Below are 22,867 nucleotides of genomic sequence, written 5' to 3' on the forward strand. Positions count from 1 at the left end.
TCCTCCCCCACTTTAACATTTGGTAACCGTAAGTTTGTTTTCTGTCTCTGTGAGTCTGTTTCTATTTTGTAAATAAGTTTATTTAAATAAAGATAGCTTTAAATAAATGTTGTAAATCTACTGGTAATACTGAATGCAAACATAAATAATTATTTTCTACACTCTCCAGAAGACTCCGGTAATTGTTAATACAAAATAATACATTGAGACTTTTGTAAGGCAACTTTTGAAATGAAAAATTAGTTTTTAAAAGAGGAGACATAAAATTTAAATATTAGTATAATAGCAATATCTGGATGCAGATCTCAAGATTACATTAGAAATAAGGGTTGGCTGTGGTAAAAAGAAGGGTAATGTAGGCTAAGCTTGAGAGAAGAAAAGAAAGCTTAGGCTTAATTCAAAAGAAGAGAGGAAATAGAAAGGAAGCATTAAAAAAAAAAGAATAGTGTTACATGAAAGAATTAAGACCAACTATATTGGTTATAACAATAAAAGTCACCTATAAAGAACAAATAATCCCTTTCTTCTCATGCATGACTCCCTTTAGAATGAAGGTCAATGCAACATAACCCTTTTAAGGTTATAAATAAAATCTTTACATTATTCCCAATATGCAAATAAGGGAGTGGGAGTCCTGTACAGAACTCCTACAGGACTGGGGAAGCAGACTATTGGAGGGCACAACAAAACCTTACGCTCACCAGGACCCAGGAGAAAGGAGCAGTGACCCCACAAGAGACTGAGACAGTCTTGCCTGTGAGTGTCCGGAGTCTCTGGTGGAGCGTGGGTAAACAGTGGCCTGCTGCGGGGTCAGGGGCACTGACTAAAGGGTTTGTGGAGCCAATGTGTGCTGGCATAAGTCCCTTTGAAGGAGGTCACCATTATGCCATTAGCCCAAACTACAGGGAGGGAACACAGCCCCACCCATCAGCAGAAAATTGGATTTAAGATTTACTGACCATGGCCTTGCCCACCAGAACAAGATCCAGATTTGCCCACAGCCAGTCTCTCCCACCATGAAGCTTCAACAAGCCTCTAATCCTCATCCATCAGAGGGAGAAAGAGTGAAAACCACAATCACAGGAAGTGAACCAAACTGATCACATAGATCACAGCCCTGTCTAAATCAAAGGAACTATGAGCCATGTCATATAGGGCCACCCATGATGGATGGGCCATGGTGGAGAGTTCTGACAAAACGTGGTCTACTGGAGAAGGGAATGCCAAACCTCTTTAGCATTCTTGCCTTAAGAACTCCATGAACAGTGTGAAAAGGCAGAAAGATGTGACACTGAAAGATGAACTCCCCTTGGTAGGTGCCCAATATGCTACTGGAGATCAATGGAAAAAATAGGTCCAGAATGAATGAAGAGGCTGAACCAAAGCAGAAACCATGCCCCAAAAAGTAATGCTGAAGAAGCTGAAGTTGAATGGTTCTATGAAGACCTACAAGACCTTCTAGAACTAACATCAAAAAATATATCCTTTTCATTATATAGGGGACTGGAATGCAAAAGTAGGAAATCAAAAGATGCCTGGAGGACCAGGCAAGTTTGGCTTTGGAGTACTAAATGAAGCAGGGCAAAGGCTAACAGAGTTTTACCAAGAGAACGCACTGGTCATAGCAAACACCCTCTTCCAATAACACAAGAGACGACTCTACACATGGACATCACCAGATGGTCAATACCGAAATCAGATTGATTATATTCTTTGCAGTTGAAGATGGAGTCACTATACAGTCAACAAAAACAAGACTGGGAGCTGACTGTGGCTCAGATCATGAACTCCTTTTTGCCACATTTAGACTTAAATTGAAGAAAGTAGGGAAAACTACTGCACCATTCAGGTATGACTTAAATCAAATCCCTTATGATGATACAGTGGAAGTGACAAATAGATTCAAGGGGTTAGATCTGATAGAATCCCTGAAGAACTATGGACAGAGGTTCATAACATGGTAGAGGAGGCGGTGATCAAACCATCCCCAAGAAAAAGAAATGCAAAAAGGCCAACTGATTGTCTGAGGAGACCTTACAAATATGTGAGAAGAGAAGAGAAGCAAAAGATGAAGGAGAAAAGGAAAGATGTGCCTATCGAAATGCAGCGTTCCAACGAATAGCAAGGAGAGATAAGAAAGCCTTCTTAAGTGAACAATGCAGATAAATAGAGGAAAACAATAGAGTTGGAAAGAGAATTAGAGACACTAAGGGAACATTTCATGCAAAGATGGGCACAATAAAGTACAGAAATGGTATGAACCTAACAGAAACAGAAGATATTAAGAAGAGGTGGCAAGAATATACAGAAGAACTATACAAAAAAGATCTTAATGATCCAGATAACCACAATGGTGTGACCACTTACCTAGAGCACAAGCTGGAATCAAGCTGGGAGAAATATCAATAACTTCAGATATACAGATGACACCACCCTTATGGCAGAAAGTGAAGAAGAACTAAAGAGCCTTTTGATGAAAGTGAAAGAGGAGAGTGAGAAAGCTGGTTTAAAACTCAGCATTCAAAAATGAAGATCATGGCATCGTGTCTCATCACTTCATGTCAAATAGATGGGGAAACAATGGAAACAGTGATAGACTTTATTTTCTTGGGCTCCAAAATCACTGTAGATGGTGACTGCAGCCATGAAATTAAAAGATGCTTGCTCCTTGGAAGAAAAGCTATGACCAACCTAGACAGCATATTAAAAAGCAGAGATATTACATTGCCATCAAATGTTTGTATAGTCAAAGCTGTGGTTTTTCCAGTAATTAATGGATGTGAGAGTTGGACCATAAAGATGGCTGAGTGCTGAAGAATTTGTGTTTTTGAACTGTTGTGTTGGTGAAGACTCTTGAGAGAATTCCTTGGATAGCAAGGAGATCAAACCAATCAATCCTAAAGGAAATCCATCCTGAATATTCATTGGAAGGACTGATGCTGAAGCTGAAATTCCACTACTTTGGCCACCTGATGCAAAGATTTGACTCATTAGTAAAGACCCTGATGCTGGGAAATATTGAAGGCAGGAGAAGGGGACGACAGAGGACAAGATGGTTGGATGGCATCACCGACTCAATGGACATGATTTTGAGCAAGCTCTGGGAGATGGTGATGGACAGGGGAGCCTGGCATGTTGCAATCCACGGGGTCGCAAAAAGTCGGACACAACTGAGCAAGTGAACAACAGTCCTATACCCAATTATAGACAGAAGAAATCATGTGTCTTGCTTTAAATACAGAGCTGGGAATGAAATAGGAGAGATAAGAAAGCCTTCCTCAGTGATCAATGAAAAAAAAATAGAGGAAAACAACAGAATGGGAAAGACTAGAGATCTCTTCAAGAAAATTAGAGATACCAAGGGAACATTTCATGCAAAGATGGGTTCGATAAAGGACAGAAATGGTATGGACCTAACAGAAGCAGAAGATATTAAGAAGAGGTGGCAAGAATATACAGAAGAACTGTACAAAAAAGATCTTCATGACCCAGATAATCACGATGGTGTGATCACTCACCTAGAGCCAGACATCCTGAAATGTGAAGTCAAGTGGGCCTTAGGAAGCATCACTATGAACAAAGCTAGTGGATGTGATGGAATTCCAGTTGAGCTATTTCACATCCTGAAAGATGATGCTGTGAAAGCGCTGCCCTCAGTATGCCAGCAAATTTGGAAAACTCAGCAGTGGCCACAGAACTGGAAAAGGTCCGTTTTCATTCCAATCCCTAAGAAAGGCACTGCCAAAGAATTCTCAGATTACCACACAATTGCACTCATCTCACACGCTAGTAAAGTAATGCTCAAAATTCTCCAAGCCAGGCTTCAGCAATACATGAACCAAGAACTTCCAGATGTTCAAGCTGGTTTCAAAAAAGGCAGAGGAACCAGAGATCAAATTGCCAACATCCACTGGATCATCAAAAAAGCAAGAGAGTTCCAGAAAAACATCCATTTCTGCTTTATTGACTACGCCAAAGCCTTCGACTGTGTGGATCACAATAAACTGTGGAAAATTCTGAAAGAGATGGGAATACCAGACCACCTGACCTGCCTCTTGAGAAACCTGTATGCAGGTCAGGAAGCAACAGTTAGAACTGGACATGGAACAACAGACTGGTTCCAAATAGGAAAAGGAGTACGTCAAGGCTGTATATTGTCACCCTGCTTCTTTAACTTATATGCAGAGTACATCATGAGAAACGCTGGGCTGGAGGAGGCACAAGCTGGAATCAAGATTGCTGGGAGAAATGTCAATAACCTCAGATATGCAGATGACACCACCCTTATGGCAGAAAGTGAAGATGAACTAAAAAGCTACTTGATGAAGGCGAAAGAGGAGAGTGAAAAAGTTGGCTTAAAGCTCAACAGTCAGAAAACTAAGATCATGGTATCTGGTCCCATTACTTCATGGGAAATATATGGGGAGACAGTGGAAACAGTGTCAGACTTTGTTTTTTTGGGCTCCAAGATCACTGCAGATGGTGATTGCAGCCATGAAATTAAAAGACACTTACTCCTTGGAAGGAAAGTTATGACCAACCTAGACAGCATATTAAAAAGCAGAGACATTACTTTGCCAACAAAGGTCCATTTGGTCAAGGTTATGGTTTTTCCAGTGGTCATGTATGAATGTGAGAGTTGGACTGTGAGGAAAGCTGAGTGCTAAAAAATTGATGCTTTTGAACTATGGTGTTGGAGAAGACTCTTGAAGAGTCCCTTGGACTGCAAGGAGATCCAACTAGTCCATCCTAAAGGAGATCAGTCCTGGGTGTTCATTGGATGGACTGATGCTGAAGCTGAAACTCCAATACTTTGGCCACCTCATGCGAAGAGTTGACTCATTGGAAAAGACCCTGATGCTGGGAGGGATTGCAGACCGGAGGAGAAGGGGACGACAGAGGATGAGATGGCTGGATGGCATCACCGACTCTATGGGCATGAGTTTGAGTAAACTCCAGGAGTTAGTGATGGACAGGGAGGCCTGGCATGCTGTGATTCATGGGGTCACAAAGAGTTGGACACGACTGAGCGACTGAACTGAACTGACATCCTTTCATTCTTCTGTTTATTTGGCAGCTTGGGCATCCTTCCTTTTGTTTCAACAAATGTCACGGTGTTATCCTATATCCATTTTTATATCATGTAGGTTGTTAAGATACCTGTGGCCAACTTCATTACGGCAGTGACTTACCCATATTTCCAGTCAGTAGTATTCTTGCACATGAATCAGTGAACAGCGATGTCAGAGAAATGGCAGCATGTTTTGTGAAAGGTAGAATATCTTTCAGTAGTCTTCCCTGTATAAAATATGATAATAAATTAAATAAACATCAGTATTGGAGTTGAGTTTATAGATAATTTATTCCAAGAGCTATCTACTAATTATAACATGATTTCTTTGTAATAAAAATAATTTGAAACTATCTATAGGGACTTATTTCCTTGAAACTAAATATTAGTAAAAGTGGGGTCAACTGTTAATTATAGCCATCTAGACTCTTATTACTGCAGATCACCTCTATACTTGTAGGTTGTTTTCTGTCACTTCTGATAACCCTCTGCATGCAGTTCCTCAACCCCTTTCCAGTGATATGTTCTCCTTTTAAATAAACATGATTTTCAGATTTAAGTGTTTCTCACTTACTTTAAGTCAGAATATTGTATTTGTCCTTTCAGAAATATCTATTTTTGAATATTGGTACAAAACAGATTGCAAGAGATTCAAATTTGGCAGACTGTTTTTCAGTGCTTAGTGTAAGCCATGTACATTTCTGTACTTACTTGAAGAATAAAAGTAAAAACATAGGAAGAAAAAGTTTGAATCTGCTACTTGCTTCCTGAGATTTAATTGGATATAATATTTTCTCCTCCTACTGTTCTCACACTTTTGTTATTTACCTACTGGGCGGGCGGAGGGGGGAACATCACTGCTCCGATACTTGGATCGTTTCAGGGAAAATTATTGTTTACAGTATTTCATAGCATTTTCAAACCAAGAGTTTCTTATGAATAAATTAGAATCAACTGATCAAGTTGGAGGTTTATACAGCTGACAGTATGCTGTTCTGTGTTGTTGAACCCCCCTAACTGCCATACAAAACTTGCTGTTTTCTGGGTTTCCCTCTAGAAAGGAATCTTAGAAGTGATGCCACCTCCCTTGCTGTTCACCATCATCAGTCTACTCAAGATCCTTTCTTCTGTCATTTCTGTCCACCTAATTCAAACCCCCTGCCCTACTTTCCACCCCCAAATCACTTAAAATCTTTCAGTAAATGAAAGTTATCCCTTTGTTGTAAAGTGTTTAGGACCCTCAATATAATGTAACAACTTCTTCCAGTAGTTTGGAAAGCTAAAATTTCATGTATATTCCACATTTCAGTGTTCTTACAGTCTTTAATGATGTATTCATCATTAATAGGATCATGTTATTTAAATCTTAGTTTTCTGAATGCTGTTTTAAGCCAACTTTTTCACTCTCCTCTTTCACTTTCATCAAGAGGCTCTTTAGTTCTTCTTCACTTTCTGCCACAAGGGTGGTATCATCTGCATATCTGAGGAGAATGATATTTCTCCTGGCAATCTTGATTACAGCTTTTGCTTCATCCAGTCCAGCATTTCTCATGATGTATTCTGCATATAAGTTAAATAAGCAGGGTGACAATATACAGCCTTGATGTACACCTTTCCCAATTTGGAACCAGTCTGTCGTTCCATGTCCAGGTCCTGACGTGTTCCATTCCTGATGTGCATACATATTTCTCAGGAGGTAGGTAAGGTGGTCTGGTATTCCCATCTCTTTAACAATTTTCCACAGTTTATTGTGATACACACAGTCGAAGGCTTTGGCATAGTCAATAAAGCAGAAATGGATGTTTCTCTGGTACTCTCTTGCTTTTTTGATGATCCAACAGATGTTGGCAATTTGATTTCTGGTTCCTCTGCCTTTTCTAAATCGAGCTTGAACATCTGGAAGTTCGCAGTTCACGTACTGTTGAAGCCTGGCTTGGAGAATTTTGAGCATTACTTTGCTAGCACGTGAGATGAGTGCAATTGTACAGTAGTTTGAGCATTCTTTGGCATTGCCTTTCTTTGGGATTGGAATGTAAACTGACCTTTTCCAGTCCTGTGGCCACTGCTGAGTTTTCCAAATTTCCTGGCATATTGAGTGTAGTATTTTCACAGCATCATCTTTTCAGATTTGAAACAGCTCAACTGGAATTCCATCACCTCTACAAGCTTTGTTTGTAGTGATGCTTCCTAAGGCCCACTTGACTTCACATTTCAGGATGTCTGGCTCTAGGTGAGTGATCACACCATCGTGATTATCTGGGTCATGAAGATCTTTTTTGTACAGTTCTTCTGTATATTCTTGCCACCTCTTCTTAATATCTTCTGCTTCTGTTAGGCCCATATCATTTCTGTCCTTTATTGTGTCCATCTTTGCATGAAATGTTCCCTTGGTATCTCTAATTTTCTTGAAAAGATCTCTAGTCTTTCTCATTCTATTGTTTTCCTCTATTTTTTTTTTCATTGATCACTGAGGAAGGCTTTCTTATCTCTCCTTGCTATTCTTTGGAACTCTGCATTCAAATGGGTATATCTTTTCTTCTCTCCTTTGCCTTTCATGTCTTTTCTTTTCCCAGCTATTTGTAAGGCCTCCTCAGACAACCATTTTGCCTTTTTGCATTTCCTTTTCTTGGGGATGGTCTTGATCATTGTCTCCTGTAAAATGTCACGAACCTCCGTCCATAGTTCTTCAGGCACTCTGTCTATCAGATCTAATCCCTTGAATCTATTTCTCACTTCCACTGTATAATCATAAAGGATTTGATTTAGATCATACCTGAATGGTCTAGTGGTTTTCCCTACTTTCTTCAATGTAAGTATGAATTTGGCAATAAGGAGTTCATCATCTGAGCTACAATCAGCTCCTGGTCTTGTTTTTGCTGACTGTATAGAGCTTTTCCATCTTTGGCTGCAAAGAATATAATCAATCTGATTTTTGTTTTGGCCATCTGGTGATGTCCATGTGTAGAGTCGTCTCTTGTGTTGTTGGAAGAGGGTGTTTGCTATGACCAGTGCGTTCTCTTGGCAAAACTCTGTTAGCCTTTGACCTGCTTTGTTTTGCACTCTAAGGCCAAATTTGCCTGTTACTCCAGGTGTTTCTTGACTTCCTACTTCAACATTCCAATCCCTTATAATGAAAAGGACATCTTTTTTGGGTGTTAGTTCTAGAAGGTCTTGTAGGTCTTCATAGAACCATTCAACTTCAGCTTCTTCAGCATTATTGGTCAGGGCATAGACTTGGATTACTGTGATATTGAATGGTTTGCCTTGGAAACGAACAGAGGTCATTCTGTCAGTTTTTGAGATTGCATCCAAGTACTGCATTTAAGACCCTTTTGTTGACTATGATATCTACTCCATTTCTTCTAAGGGATTCTTGCCCACAGTAGTAGATACAGTGGTCATCTGAGTTAAATTTTCCCATTCTGGTCCATTTTAGTTCACTGATTCCTAAAATGTCGATGTTCACTCTTGCCATCTCTTGTTTGACCACTTCCAATTTGCCTGGATTCATGGACCTAACATTCCAGGTTCCTATGCAATATTTCTCTTTATAGCATCAGACCTTGCTTCTATCACCAGTCACATCCCCAACTGGGTGTTGTTTTTGCTTTGGCTCCGTCTCTTCATTCTTTCTGGAGTTATTTCTCCATTTATCTCCAGTAGCATATTGGGCACCTACCAGCCTGGGAAGTTCATCTTTCAGTGTCCTATATTTTTGCCTTTTCATACTCTTCATGGGGTCCCAAGGCAAGAATACTGAAGTGGTAGGCTATTCCCTTCTCCAGTGGACCATGTTTTGTCAAAACTCTCCATCATGACTCATGCGTCTTGGGTGGCCCTACACAGCATGGCTCATAGTTTCACTGAGTTAGACAAGGCTGTGGTCCATGTGATTAGTTTTATTAGTTTTCTGTGATTATGGTTTTCATTCTATCTGACCTCTGTGGGATAGGGATAAGAGGCTTATAGAAGCTTCCTGATGGGAGAGACTGACTGTGGGGGAAACTGGGTCTTGTTCTGATGGGCAGGGCCATGCTCACTAAATCTTGAATCTAATTTCCTGTTGATGGGTGGGCTATGTTCCCTCCCTGTTGTTTGACCTGAGGCCAAACTATGGTGGAGGTAATGAAGATAATGGTGACCTCCTTCAAAAGGTCCCATGCAGGCACTGCTGCACTCTGTGCCCCCAACCCTGCAGCAGGCCACCACTGACCCACGCCTCCACCTGAGACTCCTGGGCACTCATGGGCAAGTCTGGGTCAGTCTCTTGTGGGATCACTGCTCCTTTCTCTTGGGTCCTGGTGTGCACAAGGTTTTGTTTGTGCCCTCCAAGTGTCTGTTTCCCCAGTCCTGTGTAAGATCTGGCAGCTCTGTGGCAGGGTTAATGGCGACCTCCTCCAAGAGGGCTTATGCCATACCCAGGTTGACTGCACCCAGAGCCCCTGCCCCTGCAGCAGTCCACTGCTGCCTCCACAGGAGACACTCAGACACAGTTCTGGTCAGTCGCTGTGGGGTCTCTGAGCCCTGGTGCACACAAGGTTTGTTTGAGCCCTCTGAGTGTCTCTGGTGGGCAAGGGGTTCGATTCTAAATGTGATTTCACTCCTCCTACAATCTTTCTGGGACTTCGCCTATGCCCTTGGACGTGGGGTATCTTTTTTTGATGGTATCTAACATTCTCCTGTTGATGGTTGTTCAGCAGTGAGTTGTAATTTTGGAGTTCTCACAGGAGAAGATGAGCGCACATCCTTCTACTCCACCATCTTCATGACTTCATCTCCATCACTTTATGGCAAGTAGATGGAAACAATGGAAACAGTAACGGATTTTATTTTCTTGGCTCCAAAATCACTGCAGATGTGACTACAGCCATGAAATTTTAAAATGCTTGCTCCTTAGAAGAAAAGCTACAAGCAACCTAGACAGCATATTAAAAAGTAGAGACATTACTTTGTGAACAAAGGTCCATCTAGTCAAAGCTATGGTTTTTCCAGTAGTCATGTATGGATGTGAGAGTTGGACTATAAAGAAAGCTGGACACCAAAGAATTGATGCTTTTGAACTGTTGTATTGGAAAAGACTCTTGAGAGTCCCTTGAACTGCAAGGAGATCCAACCAGTCCATCCTAAAGGAAATCAGTCCTGAATATTCATTGGAAGGACTGATGCTGAAGCTGAAATTCCAATACTTTGGCCACCTGATGTGAAGAACTGACTCATTTGAAAAGACCCTGATATTGGGAAAGATTGAAGGCAGGAGGAGAAGGGTATGACAGAGGATGAGATGGTTGGATGGCATTATTGATTTGATGGACATGAGTTTGAGCAAGCTCCGGGAGTTTTTGATGGACAGGGAGGCCCAGTGTGCTGCAGTCCATAGGGTTACAAAGAGTTGGACATGACTGAACTGATTATTTAAATATCCAGTGAAATATACAGTGGGATGTATTCGTAGCTCAATGTAAAGAAAGATTGGAAATACAGTAGTTGTCTTAGCAGTTTTGATGATTTGATCTTTTGAGTTACAAAACTGACCTAAATTTTTGAGTAGTATTTTCAGTGAGTAGACTGCAAAACCAGCCATTTGGCTATAAGATTGAACAGTAATAAAATTAGATGCTATATGGAACCTTAGGGGGCTAAGGTTTATTCAATAATCCTTTTTATCTTTCCCGTTCTTTGCTGTTCCAGGTAAATGACAGGCCCTAACCTCCATAGTCCACAAGCGGAGATGTCCGTCCTCATGTGCAGTGGCAAGGATAGGTGGTGGTTGAGTATCTGTTACATTGGTGCCTCCAGGATGTTTGTTGTCCACTGGCTCTCTCGCGGCATCTGTTTGCTCACCTGTTGGAAAATTAGTGAGTTACCAGTTACCAAATACCAGTTTGTTGTACTTGGCATTTCAAATTTTATAGAATATAAAAGAGGAAGCAAGTAGAAAAATAGGAAAAAAAAAAAAAACACATTCTTTTCCCTAGAATTTTTTAAATTTTTTTTTTTTTTTTAAATCTTGGAGAACTTCAGTCAGGGGAGAGAACAAAAAACCTTTAACAAATGGAATCCTGTATCACAGAAAAAACTAAAAGAGCTCATTTTGGGTTCTATTACAAAAGCCTCTGCATTGTACGTGGTAGTTAAAACTAGATATATATCCAGTATGAGTCCTACACAGTCAAAAAAGCCTTATGATTCTAGTATAAGCTTCAGAGCAGTGGGCTGGAGACTAAGAAGCTCAGGAGTACTTTGGATTTTTAAAATCTAAAGTTAATAGTTATAAAGGCATCACAACAACATAAACTCTGCTTCTTAGATTACTGAAACCTATAGCACCTCAGCATTTAGTCACAAAAAAGAATATATATTAATTGTAAGTATTCTATCACCTAAACTCCCTATGGCAAAGAAGTTAAGAAAGGGAGATTTCATACTAACCTTTAATCTCACTCTCATGTATGCTCTGTTTGCTTCCCTGAATTCGGGGAGAAAAAGAGAATATTTATGATATTGTAAGGAAATGTGATACACTGAATGAATAGATTTTTTTCATAGTTAAATTTACATCTCCAAACATTACTTTTAAAGTTATTTTACAATTAATTATTTGAAAAGATGCATTGCAGTGATTTTCATGTTTATAAATAGGGTATTTATAACACAGCCTTTTCCTAGTGGCTCCGGTGTAGCATAATAACGAGAGTAATTAAATACCTAGAGCTTGCTACATTCTTCGTGTATACTGTCTCTAATTCCATTAACAACCATACCAGTTAGGTTCTACTATATTCCCTTTGTATTGCTGAAGAAATGGAAACTCAGAGGTTAAGTGACATCTCTAAAGCTAATCAGATAATAAATGGAGTGCTTGGATTTAAGTACAAGTCTGTTTGACACATCCTTACAAGCTGATTATTTCCACTATGCCAGTGCTTTTAAAATAATTTATGCTGTCCAACTTTTCCAAACAAAATCTTAACTAGAAATAAAAATGTGTTAAAAAATATAAAACATGGAACCAAGAACACAGTTTGAAAACCATTTCATTACATTGTGTTGTAACATAATCACATGCTGTCTCTTTCCTCTGTGAAATGTATATAACACTTTTTAGCAAAAGATATAGTCAAATTATTATTTAATGAACATGAAAATAGCCTATGTAATTTATTTTATTCATGATTATTTACAGATAGGAATGCCTTGAAAAATAGTGGGAAAACAGATAAAAACAATTTATACATTGCTTTTTAGGGAAAACAAAAAAGATTTTACTTAAGACATGCAACAAATTATTAAGCCAACATTGGCGATAACAGGAAGGCACATTCTCCTTTTCTCTTGCTTACCTTGCTACTCTGTGGACCCTTGCTAGAATCACATTGGGATGAAGAACATACAGAATCCTGACTTGATCTCCTATAAGGAGAGAGAGGAAGCCCAAGGAGGAAAAGTTAAGATACTCTTTCATACTCAGAAGGTGCTCTCCTCTGTTTTAATTGTAGCTGTTTACTTTTATTCAGCATCTCTGGATTTTAGTGTGGATACTGCTCAGGGGTAGGAAATAAAAATCTGTTCTTTCCCACTGTTAAAGCTAGATTTAGTCCCAGAGGCTCTGACACTGAAATGGTGGGGAGTGAGGTGGCTGTGAGGAGGCCTGGAAAACCTAGTAACTTCTGCTCTGTAGTTTCCAATTCTGCTAGAATGGGCTGAAAACTGGCTTAGTGTTCTGGTGCAGATATATACAGATGAGGTCCTCAAAATATTCTCAGAATGAGAACATTTCAAGTCAAGGAGTAGGGAAGGTGTTGTGTTCTGGCTCACTTCTGGATGATGAGATAGTACAGAAGCCTTTGATTTCTCTCCAGAGATGTGTTTTTTGTTGCCTATTGAAATCAGAGCTCTCAAGCAAATATAAATAGGAAAAACACCTTTTCTTAAACTTAAAAAAAAAATCCCCTGCTCTCTTGGAAATGGATTATGATTGCTCAGTTATAGCAGATGTCATATGAAACCTGCTTCCATATGATCTTTCATATTTGCCCTATAAATCTTTTTTTTTTTCTGCTTTACATCAGTGCTCATAGAGTTGTATTTTAGCTGCAGGTGGGGTCAAGTGAGCATTTTTCCTCTCTGCTGTGGGACTGAATGGTAAGGGGAAATTGGATAACCACACAGCAAATCAGATCCCTCTGGGGCCATCCATCTACAAAAACGGTAATAGGGAAGAAAGCTGAAGCCAAGTATGTCAGTCCAAATGTATCTTCCCTCAGTTGTGTGTGTGTGTGTGTGCGCGCCCTCAGTCATTCAGTTGTGTCTGACTCTTTGTGACCCCATGGACCGTAGCCCACCAGGTTCCTCTTGTCCATGGAATTTTTCAAGGAAGAATACTAGAGTGGGTTGACATCTTCCTCCTCCAGGGGATCTTCTGGACCCAGGGATCAAACCCACATCTCCTGTGTCTCTTGCATTGTCAAGTGAATTCTTTACCACTAGTGTCACCTGGGAAGACCCTTCCCTCAATTGTACCTTCCTAAATGCTGGGATGAGGAGAACTCTTTTTATATCATCCACTTAAGTCCCAGACAATATTTCTTGATCAATAAGTGCTAAGTTACCTTACACATTCAGGATTACGAAAGAGAAATAGTACGTCATTAATTCTAAAGCGTGTAGGGTCCAAGTCAGGGTCTACAGTGAAGCAATTGTCTGGTCTATACCTAGGAATAAGCATACATTCACAAGATTAAAATTTACAAATAAGGTAATGTGCATTATTATATATTCCATGCAGAGGTAATCAACTCCTGAAATGTTGATGATCATTGAATATGGAGAGAAAACCCAAAAGTATAGCATTTGAACTCTTCCTTAATAAACATCTATATAACAACATGATCTTTTAGTGTTTAAAAGTCTTTTAATTCAATCAGTTTGTCTATTAGTTCAGAGAGTGAGCTTATACAACCTCCTGGAAGTTTCATACAGTTTAAAGAATAGATTTCTACTCTTTGAATAAGTGCAGTGAGAAATTAGAATAAAATGTAGTTACTACCCTCAAGCACCTTATAATTAAGTAGAAAAGGAAAGCAGGTAATTCAGTAATCACACTATTCTTCCTGCTCCAGACTCCAATTGACTCAGATTCCCAAGAACACCTTCCTAGGTAGTTTCATGGAAGCAGAAGGATGGTCCCGCACCGTCTGCCCTGGAGCTTCATAGTAGGTTTTTAAAGCCATGTTTGATATTCCTTATAGGAAATAGATGTTGTAACAAACTGTTCTTTTTCCTTTAGTGAAAATTACCTCTGCTAATTTGGATGGACAAGTGATGAAGGACCTGCTGGGGAGTGAACCAAGGTCAAAGGAGGAGCCTGCAAATTTGATGACTTGTTGAGCTACAACTTTTTACATATTTCTGCTCTGCAAGTGAACTGCATGGTAAAGTGGATTATTCATTAGCAATAACAATTTCTAGTTTGCACCCCAAAAAGCATGGGACTTGGAACAGAAAAAGGAGGACTATTTCTCCTGACTGGTGAAGGGCTCTTAGACAAAGTTTGAGGTAGAGGTAGAAATGGCCATCCTTAACTTTAGAGTCTTTAAACTGGACCTAAATTACTTTGGACAGTTAAATTATATGTTTTGCAAAATACTCCACTGATTCTAAATCAATTCTTTTAATATAATCGTCTTTTTGTGGGAAGAGGACACTGTATGACCCATTGTAGTCAGTTATTCTTCTTTGGGTCCTGGATTTGCATGCATCCCTTGGCAAACTGCCTAGCACTTCAAGAATAGATTCAAGAAGAATCTCCACCTTTGAACTGGGAATATTCTCAGGGGAGCTGCGATCTCTTTTAAGCTGTGGCAGTAGATTATGGTCTTTGCACTTTTAGTCTAGTAGATGTTTTCCCAAAATAGTGAGTCATACATAAGCTGAACTGTATTAATAAGAAGATGAGGAATTGTGTGGTGTTATTATTTAGGAATAAAGTGACACGTATACAGTCTGTGAGAAAAGCCTAAGGGCAAGGATTGGAGGAAAGGAATTGAAGGATGACAGGAATTCTAGGGGCAGGGCCCAGCAGACCCTGAGCTGAGGTAAAGAGGAGGGGTTTACAGAAACAGCTACTTCAGCTTAAGGTTCAAAGAAAAGCATAGCCAAAGTCCCAAAAAGAAAGGAATATTTCCTCCCAAAACTTGGCTAAAAGTAAAAACTCTGACATAGACTGAAATAGGGTATAGCGTCCATGTAAACATATGCAAGGACTATAGCTAGGAGAGGCAGAGATTTCTTTTGCTTTTTCTTCTTCTTTTCCCTTGTCTTCTCTGACTCTCTTCTCCTTTATACCTCTTTCCTTCCCCAAAATGCTTAAATAGAATTGATTTTATTTTTAATTCATTGTTAAGGTTCTCGGCCATCTTATACCTCGAAGTACAACTTTAGAAACTCTCTTAATATAGGGTGACACATGACCAATAAATGTTACATTATATCCTTTATCAGTTCAGTTCAGTTCAGTTGCTCAGTCGTGTCTGACTCTGCGACCCTGTGAATCGCAGCACGCCAGGCCTCCCTGTCCATCACCAACTCCCGGAGTTTACTCAAACCCATGTCCATTGAGTCGGTGATGCCATCCAGCCATCTCATCCTCTGTCGTCGCCTTCTCCTCCTGCTCCCAATCCCTCCCAGCATCAGGGCTTATTCCAATGAGTCAACTTTTATCATGAGGTGGCCAAAGTTTTGGAGTTTCAGCTTCGGCATCAGTCCTTCCAATGAACACCCAGGACCGATCTCCTTTAGGATGGACTGGTTGGATCTCTTTGCAGTCCAAGGGACTCTCAAGAGTCTTCTTCAACACCATAGTTCTAAAGCATCCATTTTTCAGTGCTCAGCTTTCTTTATAGTCCAACTCTCACATCCATACATATCCTTTATAACCAATGGTAAACTGTGGAAAATTCTGAAAGAGATGGGAATACCAGACCACCTGACCTACCTCCTGAGAAACCTGTATGCAGGTCAGGAAGCAACAGTTAGAACTGGACATGGAACAACAGACTGGTTCCAAATAGGAAAAGGAGTACGTCAAGGCTGTATATTGTCACCCTGCTTCTTTAACTTATATGCAGAGTACATCATGAGAAACGCTGGGCTGGAGGAGGCACAAGCTGGAATCAAGATTGCTGGGAGAAATGTCAATAACCTCAGATATGCAGATGACACCACCCTTATGGCAGAAAGTGAAGATGAACTAAAAAGCCTCTTGATGAAAGTGAAGGAGGACAGTGAAAAAGTTGGTTTAAAGCTCAACATTTAGAAAACTAAGATCATGGCATCTGGTCCCATCACCTCATGGGAAATAGATGGGGAAACAGTGGAAACAGTGTCAGACTTTATTTTTCTGGGCTCCAAAATCACTGCAAATGGTGATTGCAGCCATGAAATTAAAAGACACTTACTCCTTGGAAGGAAAGTTATGACCAACCTAGATAGCATATTTAAAAGCAGAGACATTACTTTGCCAACAAAGGTCCGTCTAGTCAAGGCTGTGGTTTTTCCAATGGTCATGTATGGATGTGAGAGTTGGACTGTGAGGAAAGCTGAGCGCCAAAGAACTGATACTTTTGAACTGTGGTGTTGAAGAAGACTCTTTAGAGTCCCTTGGACTGCAAGGAGATCCAACCAGTCCATCCTAAAGGAGATCAGTCCTGGGTATTCATTGGATGGACTGATGCTGAAGCTGAAACTCCAATACTTTGGCCACCTCATGCGACGAGTTGACTCATTTGAAAAGACCCTAATGCTGGGAGGGATTGGGGGCAGGAGGAGAAGGGGACGACAGAGGATGAGATGGCTGGATGGCATCACCGACTCAATAGACATGGGTTTGGGTAGACTCCGGGAGTTGGTGATAGACAGGGAGGCCTGGCGTGCTGTGATTCATGGGGTCGCAAAGAGTCGGACACGACTGAGTAACTGAACTGAACTGAACTGAAGCATATTTAGAATTGGATTGCAAGGGGAGGGTAAATTTTGCAGAACAGAGCAAATCTACTTGGTTGATATGTAGAACTGAATATGTCATGCCCTTGTTAGTACTGACCTGTAGTATTGGGTGGAGCTCTTTTCCATAAGAGCTTATGGAAAAACCCAAAGAACTTTTTGACCACCCCAATAAACTGGATGTGTTGGAATGGTGAATGAGAAGGAAAACCCTTCTTAATTACCTCTCACCATTTGACGCTGGCGTCCCTGGGAATACCAGACGAGATGGGGGAGGGTAGATTGGGAAGAAATCTTGGGCATGTGGGACTTTAAGGGTCTTGTTAGTCACCCATATGGTAATTGCCAGTAGGCAATTGGATATGTGTGCTTGAAACTCTTATATTATTATTTAAAATTACTACATATTTTAAATATTTGTTAAAGTTATGTATTTGGACAAGATTGTACATGGAAAGCATATACTAACTTTAATACATGCTTTAGTACCTACACTATGTACATAAAGTACATACTCTAGTACATACTCAAGAAGAGTAAATGTAAAAGCATTTGGGAATACAAATAATTAAGGTTTACTTTATTCATATCATTCTGGGATTTAGACACTTAGTACATACCCTGCTTATAAAGATAACCTCCAGGAAAGGCTCCTTGAGAAAATTATCATCACTTTTATGTATTGCTTTTTTTTTTTAAATAATGAATGTTACTTTGACTCTTCTGCAGTGCATCTTTTTAAGGAAATGAGCATAGTATTTAAGGAAACAATGCAACTCACACTTCTTTGACAGTTGATGTTACAAAATTCCATAAGATGATCACACCATTTAAGGTTCCAGCAGCTATCAAATTATATCCTTCTATTTGTAATAGATCGATGCAGTTCACTTCTATACTAACAGCAGGATTCTGAAGAGGGAAAGAAACAGACCCAGTGACCATCATGAACACAGTATCTAAGCACAGTACAAATACACTGTGTATACTTTGTTGTTCTCTCATTAACTTAAACCAAAAAAATGTATATATTTAAATCCTAAAGCATGCAATTTAGTAAAATCTAAATTATTTTGGCATAAAATATTTTAATTTGTAGAATTTAAAAAAACAAAAAAAAATATATTCTTCATCTATTGTCTTCTTCCTTCAGCCTAAACTATCAACCATTAAATTACCTTCCCATCTTTCTCGTCTCTTCAAACTTCTTGAGAGAATATCCTATATTAGCTCTTCTAACCTACTGACCTTCCTTTCACCCATGGCCTAGCTTCTGCTCCATGCACTCCCTGAAAGCTTTTTCTAAATATCACTAAGGACTTTCTTTTGCCAGTGCTATTTGATATGTTTCAGTTGTCTTGCCTCAAGTATTTTTTGGTACCAACTTTGTTAGGTTCTTGGGATATATAGTTAAACAGAATGTCAGTAAACCCAGAGAAATTTTTAATACAATTCAAGCATTCAGATAAACTGTTTAGATAACTGTTAATTCAGATAAACTGTTAATTACGTACAATTTTTTTTGAGAGTTTATGTTTTATTTGACAGACATACTAAGGACTTGAAGCCTAGGAGATAGCATCTTAAAAGTAATCCTGGGAAAACTGCTCCAAGGAGGTGAGGAGGAAGCTAGGATATATAGGAATCATCCAACAAAGGACACAAAAAATGACCATTAATAAAAGAAAACTCAGTTTAAGGAATTTAACACTTTTCTATGTATGAGGAGATGCAAGAGTCTGGGCTCTCATCGTTCCTTTGATATGCACCTCAGCTATCTGGGGCCAGTATCCTACTTTCACATCCCAAGTTTCCTCAGGGCTCACCATCGAAGTGGCCGCGGTCTGATGGCTGCTAGATGGTAAGTATTCTTTGTTTCCTTCCTGAGTTCCCTCAGGACTTACCAGCTCACCGTCAGAGTTGACTAAAATCACTGATGACTGTGATATCTTTTTTTTACTGATATGGTAGACAATGTTTTATTTCTCAATTCTTCACCTTGGTCGAAAATTTGAGCAATTTGGGAGACATTTCATGACCAATTTTTGTCCCATGGTGCTGGGACATTCTTAGATCTGGCAAAAATTTTTGTTGATATGCCACTTTGGATGTTAATTTCTGGATTAGGTTCTGTTGATAATTAAAGATTCTCTGGATTCTCTGTCTTACTAGTCCATTATGATCCAGGAAATGTTTTAAGCTTATTGCTTCTTTCCGTACCTAGAATCACACTATTAGAATTATTTTATGAGTCATAAATGTGATCTATTTCCTCAAAATGTTTAGCCATCATTAGTTTTGTCACAGGGCCTAGTTATACATTGGGTACAGTAAGAGACAACAACCTTATAAAATAGACAGGATGTAAGTAATACAGCTAGTAATATTAACAAAGCCATAGGGCAGCATGGAGTCACAAAACACATTTGGAAATGAAGAGCAAATTAAAACAATGATTACATCTTTGTTTACAAAGCTATACTTTATCAACTTGTTGTAAGTTATAGCATAAGAGGAAACCTCTTTTGGAAAACAAAGATTAAAGCTAATATATTTTCCAAAAAGTCATGAAGTTATAAACCATGTTTATCAGTTCATCTGGTCCCATAAAGTTAATTCCTGTTGATCTGGATGAAGTAATCAGATTTTCCATTAGAATTTTGTTTTGAGAGTTCTGGGGAAAGAGAGCATGTCTTTCAGTTTATCAGTCATTTTTTGTTGTTCATTTGCTAAGTCATGTCTGACTCTTTGTGACCCCATGGACTGCAGCACACCAGGTTCCTCTGTCCTCCACTATCGCCCAGAGTTTACTCAGATTCATGTCCATTCAGTTGCTGATGCTATCTAACCATCTCATCCTCTACCACCCCCTTCTCCTTTTGCCTTCAATCTTTTCCAGCATCAGGGGCTTTTCCAGTGAGTCGGCTCTTCACGTCAGATGGCCAAAGTATTAGATCTTCTGCTTCAGCAACAGTCCTTCCAATGAATATTCAGGGTTGATTTCCTTTCAGATCAACTGGTTCGATCTTGCAGTCTAAGGGACTCTCAAGAGTCTTCTCCAGCACCACTATTCAAAAGCATCAGTTCTTCGGTGCTAAGCCTTCTTTATGGTCCAGCTCTCACATCTGTACATGACTACTGGAAAAACTACAGCTTTGATTATACAGATGCCCTAAAACAATAAAACAATGGTGGCATGAGACCCACATCCTGCCCAGTGAACTCAGTAAGTTAATGACCCCTAGGACAGGATACATAGTAGGTGCTCATTAAAAATACATGTAGTGACATACAAAAGTCTCAAAAGCCTACTAAAGAATATTTAAGTATATACTGTATGATTCAACTTACATAGCATTCTAGAAGAAGGAAAAACAAATCTAAAAAATATTAGAGCAGTAGTTGTCTTGAGTGAGGGGCAAGTATTGATTGGTAGGGGTATGAAAGTGTGTTTTATCTTGAGGGGGTTTGGATTGTGTTTTGAATATATTCCTATTCAAATTCATTGAATAGCACACTTAAATTCTGTGTATTTTATTATTTGTAAATTTTACTGAAAAATGTAAATAGCAAATTCTAGTTAAAGATACATATACTGAAGTATTTGATATGTACTGAAATTGTCATCTTACTTTGAAATACATTTTAAAAACAAGGTGGAATGAAGGGTGAGTAGGGGATGAATATGTAACTACATACGCAATGAAGCAAATATTGCAAAATATTTGTAAGGAGTAAAGTTTAAGTGGAGGGTTTTATAGGTGCTCATTTTATAAAGCTGCCAATTGTTCTATATTTGTGAAATTTTTCATGCGGAAATGTTGAGAAAGAAAAACCTATGAACCATATACTCTTCAGAAAAGAGATTTTATATACAATTACAAAGACTTTTTATATCCCTGGAAGTCTACCCATGGACAGAGAATACAAGGATCATGAATTAGGGAGTTAAGGACCCTGGTTCTGTAATTCTAAGGATCTATTACAAAGGACTTGTCAGGAGATGCTTCTTTTTATCTGTGTGTGGAAAACAATATTGGTTTCTTTCAATCTTCTTACAGTTCTGAAAATCAGAGAATATCCTGTAACAAAAATAGTTTGATGATATATTTTCCTTATTTAGATTTTTAAAACAATATTCAGGACAGCAAGAAAAAATTAACCAGATATCAATAAGTGATATCACCAGAGCAATATAAGAAGCTTAAAACATAAAAGCTGAAAAAAAAAGTTGAAATTTTATTAACTGATATTGGAAAATCTAGTTAAAATCATATAATGTAAACATGGTGAAATAATAATTAGCCAGAAAATGTGAACAACAATTTTGTGACCTCTTTCTATGACTCCAAACTTACCCTTCTTGTTAAAATCTAGGAGATGTTAAAAACAACCTAGCTATTTTTAGATAGATGAAAACATGAAATGCTAATGGACTCCCTGAGTGGAGCTGAAAGAATAATTGTGATTATTTCCAAGAGTAGTTTCTAATAAACTGTTGAAACCTCATCTACACCAAGCTGCTCAGAAATTAACATTGCCATGGCAAAAATGACCATACACAAAGTGAAAACACAAATAAGAAAATGGGAAAAAATATTTGAAACTTCTCTCACAGAGGACTGATATTCCTAATACATACTCCTAATTTTTATACATATATGTGTGTACTTATATTCTTAATATATAAAGAGCTCTTTAATATAGAAAAAAAGAAAAATCTAGATAGAAATATAAACAAAGAATAGACAAATGAGGCAGGTACATAAAAATATTTAATCTAAAAACTTGTCATACCTGAAAGTTATCCAGAACTACTAGGGTCATATCATAATAACTCAGAAACCTGAAGTGTCGAACTAGCTTGAGATGGGATAATTTGAGAATTAATCAGTAATGCAGTAGACTGAAACACATCAAGAATATTTAAGTTTGTGATCTGATAATGATACTAAACAAATAAAATCCACTGACCACTTTTGCAGGATGCTAGAGAACCAATTTCTTACTTTGAATACTGATAAATGTAAGAAAACAGTCAGTCAGTTACTTTGATTTCCTATCTGAACTGTACCTCGGTGTAACTAAATAGTTGATAATAGTTTTTATTTAGAGACACATTCCAGCTAACAAATAAATCAGAGTGGTAAAATGGCAACTCTGAATGAAATAATAAACCTAGGTAGTGATCATTAATGGCTGCAAACATCGCCCCCCCCAAAAAACAATATTATGTGAATTTTGATGGAGGTAATGACATGTATGTGTACTGTAGTGACCTCCATGTAGTATAGAGTCTTTTTTTTTTAATCAAAGCTGTATGTACCAGATATAACTACCAGATTAAAGGAAGTAAAGAAGAACCTCTTCAATTTACCACAAGGATACAATCAGCAAAATCTGGAAAATGAGAAACAAGGCACCAATTGTCCAGTATCGTCAAGAAATTAATTACAAGGGGAAAAAAGATATGGAAAGAAAATTACAGCTTTAAAGAAACATCAACCAAATGCAACAAATGGACCTTGATCGGATTCTGGTTGAAACAAGCTGTAAGAAATATATATTATATGAGAAGATCTGGGAAAATTGAAAACTGTGATGTGATTATATTAAAGATGTCTTATAAATTATTTTAGAAAATATTTGAGAAAATACTGGTACCATTGTTCTATTTTTGAGTCATTACTGTTTAGAGATACATACTGAAATATTTAGGGATAAAGTTGCACAATGTTGAGGATTTGCTTCAAAATAATCCATCCATTGACAGTGGTCATGGGGAAGACGTAGAAA

At 38.6% G+C, this 22,867-nt stretch overlaps 1 protein-coding gene across 2 annotated transcripts in view; it reads right to left on the reverse strand.

Annotated features, from left to right (window-relative positions):
* The window catches only part of WDR64 (WD repeat domain 64), a 122,186-nt gene that overhangs the window by 24,726 nt on the left and 74,593 nt on the right, over positions 1-22,867 (reverse strand). For both annotated transcript variants that reach the window (XM_043923968.1, XM_043923969.1), the window contains 6 exons: positions 17,853-17,983; positions 13,681-13,782; positions 12,412-12,481; positions 11,501-11,537; positions 10,779-10,912; positions 5,193-5,298 (listed from right to left, as the gene is read on the reverse strand). In XM_043923968.1, the coding sequence (XP_043779903.1) occupies positions 5,193-5,298; positions 10,779-10,912; positions 11,501-11,537; positions 12,412-12,481; positions 13,681-13,782; positions 17,853-17,983 (580 nt within the window). The remainder of the gene's footprint in view (positions 1-5,192; positions 5,299-10,778; positions 10,913-11,500; positions 11,538-12,411; positions 12,482-13,680; positions 13,783-17,852; positions 17,984-22,867) is intronic.

Source organism: Cervus elaphus, chromosome 14 (assembly GCF_910594005.1).
Source record: "Cervus elaphus chromosome 14, mCerEla1.1, whole genome shotgun sequence".
Taxonomy (NCBI): Eukaryota; Metazoa; Chordata; class Mammalia; order Artiodactyla; family Cervidae; genus Cervus; species Cervus elaphus.